At 40.4% G+C, this 11373-nt stretch overlaps 1 protein-coding gene and 1 non-coding gene across 2 annotated transcripts; both read right to left on the reverse strand.

The window, feature by feature from the left end:
• Window positions 1-346: 346 nt before the first annotated feature.
• LOC103281021 (regulator of cell cycle RGCC) lies at window positions 347-9962 on the reverse strand. Its single transcript, XM_008121644.3, has 5 exons — window positions 9823-9962; window positions 6568-6726; window positions 4928-5023; window positions 2997-3059; window positions 347-851 (listed from the first exon to the last, which is right to left on the reverse strand). The coding sequence occupies exons 1-5, from the start codon at window positions 9836-9838 to the stop codon at window positions 844-846; spliced, it is 342 nt and encodes a 113-aa protein (XP_008119851.1). The 5' UTR covers window positions 9839-9962; the 3' UTR covers window positions 347-843.
• An 888-nt stretch (window positions 9963-10850) lies between these two features.
• Window positions 10851-10922, reverse strand: trnae-uuc (transfer RNA glutamic acid (anticodon UUC)). Its single transcript has one exon. It is a non-coding gene; the product is annotated as a tRNA-Glu (tRNA).
• Between the last annotated feature and the right edge of the window lie 451 nt (window positions 10923-11373).

Raw genomic sequence — 11373 nt, forward strand, 5'->3', positions numbered from 1 at the left:
ACATGATGTTTTGGTGCTGAATTTGTAAAATCATAACCTATTTTGATGTTTAATAGGCTTTTTCTTAATCTCTCCTTATTATCCAACATATTCGCTTATCCAACGTTCTGCTGGCCCATTTATGTTGGATAAGTGAGACTCTACTGTATTTCCAAAGGGATATCTCCCCAGAGACTGGGTGCAGTCATTTCCAATAACATTTGGGGGTCAATTCAGGGATCATGCAATTCTCTAGAAGTGTCTGGACTGCATCTCCCACTACAAAGATCATGTTGAGAGATGCTGGGAGTTGTAGTTCAATGCTGGATGGAAAGCAGAATCACTGCGGAAGCTAGAAACACACAGATTTTCAGCCAAAGCTCCATTTATTTAAATAGCTCCATATAAAAAATGTACAGCAGGAGAAATGCATCCATCTTATTTTACAATATTTACACGAGAGCAAGAGCCATGGAGGGAGAGGTACCTCTTTGCCCCGAAGCAATGCGTATTAAGGGGAAGTCCAGGAGCATAAAACCCACATGTTCACATGATAGAGCACATGCTTCCGCACATGCAGCAGATTTGGGGAAAGAGTTGTTCTGTTTGTGGTCGAGATAGAGAATGCTCAGCAACCTTCCTCTGGTTTCAGATTGTCTTTGCAGATGGAAAAATGGTTTCCCAAATGGGCGTCTCCTTCTGCGTTTTACAAATTGTCCGTACTTTCCCTCTTGAGCTTTATGAGGAACCAGATGGCAAAAAGGCAGTCCAGAAAGGGACAAGATGTGCCATTAAGGTATAATCCCAAATGGCCCACTTTTGGCAAACAGGGCAGGTCTCAGTCCATGTATTCAGCACGGAGCCTCACATCTCTGCAAAAGGAAGGACAAGAAATATTTTAAAAGCCATCAATGTAATTTTTTTAATAGTGATTTCAGAACATACCGCAAGTCGTTTCTGGTGTGAGAGAATTGGCAGTCTACAGTGACATTGCCCAGGAGATGCCCAGATGAGTTACCATCCTGCTGGGAGACTTCTCTCATGTCCCCGCAAGCTAGAGCTGACAGATAGGAGCTCACCCTGCCTTGCAGATTCAAACCGGCAACCTTCTGGTCAGCAGTTCATCAGGCACAAGAGTTGACCCCCAAACGAAGGCCTCTCCAGAAACCTCCAGGTGTATTAATACACCATATATAATAATAATAATAATAATAATAATAATAATAATAATAATAATAATAATAATAATAATTGTTGCCGTGCCAAAAGATCTCTGCCAGCATTTGGAAACAATAGACATTGACAAAATCACGATCTGCCAACTGCAAAAGGCCACCTAACTAGGATCTGCGGCTATCATCCAAAAATACACCACACAGTCCTAGACACTTGGGAAGTGTTCGATTTGTGATTTTGTGAAACGGAATCCAGCATATCTATCTTATTTGCTGTGTCATAAAATAAAATAATAATAATAATAATAATAATAATAATAATCTTAACGAAAAACAACAGGAAAAACTCAGCCGCTATCAGGACCTCAAGATTGAACTTCAAAGACTCTGGCAGAAAGCAGTGCAGGTGGTCCCGGTGGTGATCGGCACATTGGGTGCCGTGCCAAAAGATCTCAGCCAGCATTTGGAAACAATAGACATTGACAAAATCACGATCTGCCAACTGCAAAAGGCCACCCGGCTGGGATCTGCGTGCATCATCCGAAAATACATCACACAGTCCTAAACGCTTGGGAAATGTTCGACTTGTGATTTTGTGATATGAAATCCAGCATATCTATCTTGTTTGCTGTGTCATAATAAAATAATCTTTATTCTTATATCCTGCCCAATCACCCCGGAGGGACTCAGGGCTGCTCACACGGGAACCAAGCCCAAAATACAGCACAAAATACAATAGCAAAATGCATTTTAAACACATAAACATATAAAAACAAACCATATAAAATACAATAAAACATAACCAACCAATAGCCAAGGCGCAGTGAGCATATTCAAGATTGGAAGTAAGGCACTAGAATTTATATACAGTAGAGTCTCACTTATCCAACATTCACTTATCCAGTGTTCTGGATTATCCAACACAGTTTGCCTTTTAGTAGTCAATGTTTTGGTAGTCAATGTTCTCAATACATTGTGATGTTTTGGTGCTAAATTCGTAAATACAGTAATTTATTTATTTATTCATTTATTTACAGTATTTATATTCCGCCCTTCTCACCCCGAAGGGGACTCAGGGCGGATTACAATGAACACATATATGGCAAACATTCAATGCCAACAGACAAACAACATACAGTAGACAGACTCAGAGGCATTTTTAACATTTTTCCAGCTTCATGATTCCGGCCACGGAGGAGGTGTTGCTTCACCGTCCAGTAGTGGCTGTACTTCCTCATTCCTTTCCTCGTGTTTTGCTGGCAGTTTTATGGTGTTGTAAATTTGTTAAATTAGCCTCCCGCATAAAGCGTCCCTAAATTTCCCTAATTGACAGATGCAACTGTCTTTCGGGGCTGCATAGGTCAACAGCAAGCCGGGGCTATTAAAGGTCGGAGGCTTAACCCGACCCGGGCTTCGAACTCATGACCTCTCGGTCAGTAGTGATTTATTGCAACTGGTTACTAGCCAGCTGCGCCACAGTAATAATTTAGTAATTATTTAGTAATTACTTACTAACGTTACCGTGTATTGAACTGCTTTTTCTGTCGATTTGTTGCAAAACATGATGTTTTGTTGTTTAATTTGTAAAATCATAACGTAATTTGATGTTTAATAGGCTTTTCCTTAATTCCTCCTTATTATCCAAAATTTTTGCTTATCCAACGTTCTACCAGCCCGTTTATGTTGGATAAGTGAGACTCTACTGTATGTACAATATCTTGCAGCCTCTTGAAATAAGTTGTAAAAAAACAGTATTTTGTACACAAAACAGTATTTTGTATTTTTTAAAACCCTTTTTCAAAACCAGACTCCCAGTCACTGTCTCGAATGTATCGTACTCACCTTCCAGAATCTGGTCCAAGTCAGCAATGAATGCTTCCAATTCGTGCGTATCTCCAAGCCGGGCTGCGAGAGGAAGAAGCCAAGTGGTCAATCCTTTGCATCCGGACACCAAAGTCTGGACCAAAATCTCAAACGTTTCAACCACAAGATAACTGGAAATACCCTTCATGAGAAAATGGGAAATCAGGAGTCCCTCCAAAGCAGGCATGGGCAAACTTGGGCCCTCCAGGTGTTTTGGACTTCAACTCCCACAATTCCTAACAGCCGGTAGGCTGTTAGGAATTGTGGGAGTTGAAGTCCAAAACACCTGGAGGGCCCAAGTTTGCCCATGCCTGCTCCAAAGAGTGCTTAGACTACAGCTCCCAGCTCTGCTTATTGGGCTGATGGGAGTTGTAGTCCAACCGCCTTTTGAAAGGATGTCTTGACTCTATTCTCCCCTTAAGATTAAAGGCAGTAAAGATGAGCAACTCATATTGATCGAGCCTGGCTGCCTCAAACAAAAGAGGATAGGGTATTATTATCACACTATGTAACAAAATTTGAAAAAATTCTATTCCTGGTTCAAAAGTGTTATTTCCTGTTTGACTGTGCAGTCTTTACTTTGAAAGTAGTTCTTAGACTCCAGAAACTTTGTTTTTGTGGCTGCCACAAACTAGGTTGAATTGATTTTGACTCTACTCTAGGAGATAGTCATTGAAAAACTAGGGTAAACTGTGTTGGAGGATGTCCCATGAAAAGAAAGTTTTTGCAGTTTAATAAACTTTTGAATAATAACAATAATAATAATATAGTGTCATAGGCACTTTATTATGATTATGATTATTATATATTATTATATTATACTGGTATATAATATAATATAATTATATTATATCATTATATTATATTATTATATACCATATATACTCGAGTATAAGCCGACCCGAATATAAGCCGAGGCACCTAATTTTACCACAAAAAAACTGGGAAAACATTGACTCCAGTATAAGCCGAGGGTGGTAAATTTCAGAAATAAAAAAATAATTACCAATAAAATTACATTAATTGAGGCATCAGTAGGATAAATGTTTTTGATTATTTACATAAAGCTCAGATTTAAGATAAGACTGTCCAACTCTGATCAAATCATTATTCTCATCTTCTTCAATGTAAATGTGCTTATGCATCCTTTTAATAATAATAGAGTAAAATAATACATGTAATAATAATAATAATAAATACAGGAAAATAACACATGTAATAATAGAGTAAAATAATAAATGCAATAATAATAATAATAAGATCAGAGTGAAATAATAAATGTATTAATAATAATAATAAAATAATAAGATCAGAGTGAAATAATAAATGTATTAATAATAATAATATTAAAAATAGAGTAAAATAAATGTAATAGTAGCAACAATAATAGAGAAAAATAATAAATGTAATAATACCAATAATAATAGAGAAAAATAATAAATGTAATAATACCAATAATAATAGAGAAAAATAATAAATGTACCATATATTCTCGAGTATAAGCTGACCCAAATATAAGCCCACCAGGACCCTCACCCGAGTATAAGCCGAGTGGGGCTTTTTCAGTCTTAAAAAGAGGGCTGAAAAACTAGGCTTATACTAGAGTATATACAGTATGTTATTCTATAAAATGTATTATTATTATTATTATTATTATTATTATTATTATTATTATTATGTTTATTTATGCCCCACTTTTTCTCTCCACAAAGGAGACTCACAGTAGCTATGACCCTCTTCTGGGCTTTAGCACCCAAAAAGCCATCATGGCCCAAAATGGCATCATCTGGATGACGGGAAAAGGGCCCAACCTTCTCCCCGAATCTGAGTTCTCCCTGATGCCCATCTTCCCATTCCTTGATATTTCCATGTCCCCTTTGATTCATACATTTATCCATTCTCGGCTCTACCTTTGGAGTTTGACGATGCCGGAGTCAACACAGATGGAGCATTCAGGTCTTCCTCGCTGGTGTTGAGGCTGCTGCCCGGGGATGTGCTGCTGCCGCCTATGGAAAGGAAGCAAAGGAAGGCTCATAGTTGGTAGCCAAGACTCAGAGGCACAAGGTCTGGCCTTATACCCTTTCCTCCCAAAATGCTGCAGATTAGACCTTGCAAAGAATGGAGGCAGGTACCTTTTGAGATTGCATGGGGAGTTCCTAGAATTATGGACGGCGGCTCCCAGAAACCCCTTTCCACAGATGGGATAAATGGGAGCAGCCGTCCAAAGAGAAAGACTCTTCCCCAAACCCAGAAGGACTGCCAAGGAATACCGAAGGCTGTATTTCAGCGGAAGGAGCTGAGAAAACAAACCTTCCTTAGATAGTCTTCTTTAAGGAAAACTCTATAAATTTTAGGGGTGATTAGGACCCCCGGTGGCACAGCAGATTAAACTGCTGAGCTTGCTGATGACCAAAAGATTGGCAGCTCAAATTTAGGGATTGGGGTGAGCTCCTGCTGTTAGCTCCAGCTTCTGCCAACCTAGCAGTTCGAAAACATGAAAATTTGAGTAGATCAATAGTACCACTCTGGCGCTCTATGCAGTCATGCCGGCCACATGATCTTGGAGGTGTCTATGGACAACGCCGGCTCTTCGTCTTAGAAATTGAGATGAGCACCAATCCCCAGAGTCAAACACGACTAGACTTAATCAGGGGAAAACCTTTATCTTTACCTTTAGGGCCCCTTCCACACAGCTAAATAAAATCCCACATTATCTGCTTTGAACTGTGTGATATGGCATTATAGACTCAGATAACCTAGTTCAAAGCAGATATTATGGGATTTTCTGCCTTGATATTCTGGGATATAGTGCTGTGTAGAAGGGCCCTTGAAGGCACATTGACATACAGTAGAGTTTCACTTATCCAACATTTTGGATTATCCAACGCATTTTTGTAGTCAATGTTTTCAATGCATTGTGACATTTTGGTGCTAAATTCGTAAATACAGTAATTACTACATAGCATTAATTTGTAATGAACTACTTTTCTGTCAAATTTGTTGTATAACATGATGTTTTGGTGCTTAATTTGTAAAATCATAACCTATTTTGATGTTTAATAGGCTTTTGCTTAATCTCGCCTTATTATCCAACATATTCACTTATCCAACATTCTGCCGGCCTGTTTATGTTGGATAAGTGAGATTCCACTGTACATATAAGACCAGAACCTTGGACAGGGCTTTCCAAGGGCTGGAAACCAGAACCGATTCCCTGTCCTCATCCTCCAAAACTCACAATTTGCTGATTTGCATGATGTCAACAAAGCCCATACAAGCAGGGCAGGGGAAGAGTCGGGGAGAAAGCAATAGGTTAAAATTAAAGAGATTCCACTTGGACCTAAGGACTGTAAGAAAAGCTGTTGAGCAGTCAGAGTCTGGTGGAAGCTCCTTCTTAGGAGGCTTTTAAACAGAGGCTGGAAGGCCATCTGTTAGGACGGCTTTGATCGTGCTTTTCCTGCATGGCAGAGGGTTGAACTAGATGGCCCGTGCAATCTCTTCCAATTCTATGAGTCTATGAGAGATACGGTGTCCCAACGTCCCCACTCACTTTCCGAATCCTCGATGCCGCTGTCGGAGGCACTGGGAAGGACCCGCTGCTTGAGCTCCGCAAGGTGTTGCCCGTATTGGGAAGGGGCCCCGTTGTCAAAGTCCTGGAGCACCTGGTCGAACTCCATCAGGAGATCCTGGAAGTCAGTTGCGGGCAGCACTGAGGAGACAGAATGATGATGATGATGATGATGACTATAATAACAACAACAAATCATTGCATGGAAAGTTCCTTGACAAAATTGAAGGAAAAGCTGACAAGGAGCAGACTTGGCTCTGGCTCACAAATGGGACCCTGAAGACGGAGACAGAAGGCCTGATCCTTGCAGCCCAGGAGCAAGACATCAGGACAAAGGCAATGAAGGCCAAGATCAAAAAATCAGCTGATGACCCAAAATCCAGATTGTGCAAGGAAACCTGTTCTTGCCTCAGCTGCTGTAATAAAAATTGCACAGACAGACTACAAACAGAGGCACAACTATGTGACCCAAATGATTCATTGGAACTTATGCCTCAAGTACCACCTGCCAGCAATAATAACGATAATAATAATAATAAATAAAACATGTATAAGTAGATAAAAAGGTGTAGTAGAGAGATATGTAGTAAAGTAGTAATGGGAAAGTCTAAAACTGATAAGAAATATGCATAAAGATGTTTTGATTCTGATTTTTCTTTATTGTTGGATTGCATACAATGGAACTTATGCCTCAAGTACCACCTCCCAGCAGCAAAGAATTGGTGGGATCATAAACCAGCAAAGATAATGGAAAATGAGCACACAAACTGTGGGACTTCCGAATCCAGACTGACAAAGTTCTGGAACACAACACACCAGACATCACAGTTGTGGAAAAGAAAAAGGTTTGGATCATTGATGTTGCCATCCCAGGTGACAGTCACATTGACGAAAAACAACAAGAAAAACTCAGCCGATATCAGGACCTCAAGATTGAACTTCAAAGACTCTGGTAGAAACCAGTGCATGGGCACACTGGGTGCTATGCCACAAGATCTCAGCCGGCATTTGGAAACAATAGATATTGACAAAATTACGATCTGCCAACTGCAAAAGGCCACCCTACTGGGATCTGCACGCATCATCCGAAAATACATCACATAGTCCTAGACACTTGGGAAGTGTTTGACTTGTGATTTTGTGAAATGAAATCCAGCATATCTATCTTGTTTGCTGTGTCATACAACGTCGTTGTGTCAATAATAATAATAATAATAATAATAGATAAAGGCTTCCCCTTGACATTAAGCTCAAGGCATGGTTCAATGGGTTCCTTTTGCTTCTCCCTCCTCCTCCGTTGTATGGGAGAGGATGTGCTTTCAGACAATGAGCCTGGATGCGCTCATTTCCTCTCCAGAGGCCCACGCATGTGCCAGGACACGCACACACCAACACGGAGGAGCTCCCTTGACCCGAATGGGACACCGGGCCTAAGGTGGGTCTTTGGGGTCCGCTCAAGAGGAGAGCACTGAGCCCCAATCACCCCAAAACCCAACAGAGGAGACACAGCTTCCACTGCCTCCCCTCAATGTTATGGGATCCTGGGATGTGTAGTTTGGCAAGGGCTCTTTGGCAGAGAAGGTGCTTGGCCTTGGGAAACTCCACCTCCTGGGAATGTGTCCAGAAGAGGGCGACTAAAATAATCAAGGGTCTGGAGAACAAGCCCTATGAGGAGCGGCTTAAGGAGCTGGAAATGTTTAGCCTGCAGAAGAGAAGGCTGAGAGGAGACATGATGAGGGCCATTTATAAAGAAGTGAGAAGTCATAGAGAGGAGGGAGCAGGCTTGTTTTCTGCTGCCCTGGAGACAAGGACACGGATCAATGGCTTTAAACGACAGGAAAGAGAATTCCACCTGAACATCAGACTGTTGTCCTATATTGGACATTTTAACGCCTTGGATGATTGTTTAATATTTTAATTATGTCTATTTTAAATCATGACTTGTTTAATTTGTTTTTAAATGCATTCTTTGATGTTTCAACTGTTGATTTTATGATATTATATGATTGTATTGGGTTTGCCCCCGTGTGAGCCGCTCCGAGTCCCCGTTGGGGAGATGGAGGCGGCATACAAAAATAAAGTTATTATTATTATTATTACATCAGGAAGAACTTCCTCACTGTGAGAGCTGTTCAGGAGTGGAACTCTCTGCCTTGGCGTGTGGTGGAGGCTCCTTCTTTGGAGGCTTTTAAGCAGAGGCTGGATGGCCATCTGTTGGGGTGCTTTTAATGTGATTTTCTTGCTTCTTGGCAGAATGGGATTGGACTGGATGGACCACGAGGTCTCTTCCAACTCTAGGATTTTATGATTCCATTGCAGTTAAAATCATGTGCCAGTTTTAACCCCCTAAAAATCCTTCCGTTGCAACCTAACCACAAAACAGAGCGGGGAAACAAATGCCTTTGAACTGAAATGTGGTGCCACCTGCATTGTTTTCCATGTGACGCACCAAGCTATTTTCCTCCTATTGTATGGGCAGCGGGTGTGAATCTTCCCTAGGGATATACAGAATCATTACTTATAGAGGATCCGGTTATATATACACAATTCTATTTAATATACTATTATCCCATTATTATTAATGTTGGAGGGGAGGAAGTGGTAGGGATCTCAAATAGCCAATTTGTGGAGGAAATAAAAATAAAAGGGTTGGGTTGCTGTGAGTTTTCCAGGCTGTATGGCCATGTTCCAGAAGTTCTTGTCTGTTAGATGCAAGTGTGAATGTTGCAATTTGCCACCTTGATTAGCATTGAAAAGCCTTGCAGCTGCAAAGCCTGGCTGCCTCCTGCCTGGGGGAGCCACCATGTCAAATGATGCAGAGAAGCCATTGAAATCCATAAGCATGTGGACAATTTCAACAGAAAGGAGAAAACTGTGAAAATGAACAACATCTGGCTAGCAATATTTTTAAAAAACTCTAAAATCAGGACAGTAAATAAAGAACAACACTAGGGGAATTCCAGGTAGGAAACAATCAGGGCCAGCTAACACCTCTTCAACCAGAATTCCCCCAGACAAGAAGCAGCCAGGCTTTGAAGCTGCAAGGCTATTCAATGCTTATCAAGGTGATCAATTGCAACATTCACACTTAAAAATATTATAAAACCAACAAAAATAACTACAATAAAACAAATAATGATAATGAAATAAAAATAATATATAATAATATAATATAAAAATATATAAAAAGAATTATTATGTATAAAATACTATAACAATAATAAGCCATCTGCTGACCTGTCTGGTTCTCCATCGTTCACTTTTCTCCGCCTCGGAAATTCCTTCCAAAGAAACAGTTTTCCTTTAACAAAAAGAATGTTGAGATCTGACACAAACTTCAGCAGCAGGGAGATTTTTGTTCCCTTAGCCACGCCCTCTGTCCGCCCGCTCAGCCAATCAGAGGCGAGATGGGCGGAGCAAAGAGTTATTTGTGAATGAATCCCCTCTTCCCGGATGCACGCCTTCCTGTTGTCAAATGGAAAATCCCCTATAAGGAAAAAAAAATCCCGGAAGAATTTATTGGACTCTAATTCCCATCAACCCTAGCCCTGATTACTATGGAGAGAAAAAGAGGGGTATAAATATTAAGGTATAATAATAATAATAATAATAATAATGATAAATATAATAATAATACAACAATATATATTTACATTTCCTTTGGGGGGATATTAATTTTGTATTTCAATTCCAGATGTGTTTATGTTTTGGGAAAGCATATTGATTAGTTATATGAGTGCAAAACATGCTGGCTGAGGATTCTGGGAGTTGCAATCCCCAAAATCCATCTCCCCTAACCGGAATGGACAGCAATTAATGTGAAGTAAATATAAAACAGTACTGATTGATACAGTTTGATACTATGTCAACTGCTATGGCTCAATGTTATGGGATTCTAGGAGCTGCAGTTTGACACTCTTTGGCAGAGAAAGCTAAAGACCTTGTAAAAGCTCTCAGGATTCTATGGCTATTAAACTATATTAATTCTACAATGTAGATGCACTACTGGATTAAAATAATTCTAAAACTGGGTTTTGCAAAACAGTGCAGCAGCGCCTCCTTCCGACCAGAGGCTTCCTAGCATCTGACTCAGTTCCTGCTTTGGAGCTGCGTAATTTTCACTATCGAAGAGTTGGAGAAATTCTACCTTTATTCGATAGAAAAAATGATATTTGTCTTAGGTCTTCTATTTGGCTTTGTTTCTCCATCAAGGCGGAAAAATGAGTGCAAAAGAATCATTTTGTAGGGGGGGAAAAAATCACAACTTCCCATACCGGGAGTCGAACCCGGGCCGCCTGGGTGAAAACCAGGAATCCTAACCGCTAGACCATATGGGAGGCTATGAGCACTAGTTTCTTTTTTGCATACATATTTCTTTTTATGTTCTTACAGAGAAGATATGGTTGATTGGATTATGTTCAGAGCATTCTCTGGGTTCGAATTGTTTGAATTGCATGGGCTTGATCCAAGGTACTGGGCCCAGTTCAGCACTTTGGAAAACTCCTTCCAAGTTCGGACTAAAGCCCGGAGCGGATTTGCACGATCCTTTTGCTCACTTGTATGGCAAGGCTTATAGAAGCACCTGGCTATCTAGTACTACTCCTGGCTTTTAGTCCGAACTTTAACTGAGTCTATTCCCTAGAAGATCCATGGAAGTTCGGACTAGAACTCGGAGCGGATTGATATTTCTGCTCCTCTGGTATAGTTTGTCGCTGGTTGGTTGTGCATCGTGGGCCCCTTCCACACAGCTGAATAAAATCCACATTGAACTGGGTTATATGGCAGTGT

The sequence above is a fragment of the Anolis carolinensis genome, unplaced genomic scaffold, assembly GCF_035594765.1.
Source record: "Anolis carolinensis isolate JA03-04 unplaced genomic scaffold, rAnoCar3.1.pri scaffold_12, whole genome shotgun sequence".
NCBI classification, from domain to species: domain Eukaryota; kingdom Metazoa; phylum Chordata; class Lepidosauria; order Squamata; family Dactyloidae; genus Anolis; species Anolis carolinensis.

Bases quoted from the DNA above. Each gene is read 5' to 3' on its own strand.
- LOC103281021 (XM_008121644.3), bottom strand. The intron at 5,024-6,567 runs GTGAGTGGGGAC...TCCTTTCCATAG, and splicing joins CGGCATCGAGGATTCGGAAA to GCGGCAGCAGCACATCCCCG. The intron at 3,060-4,927 runs GTAGAGCCGAGA...TTCCTCTCGCAG, and splicing joins GGCATCGTCAAACTCCAAAG to CCCGGCTTGGAGATACGCAC.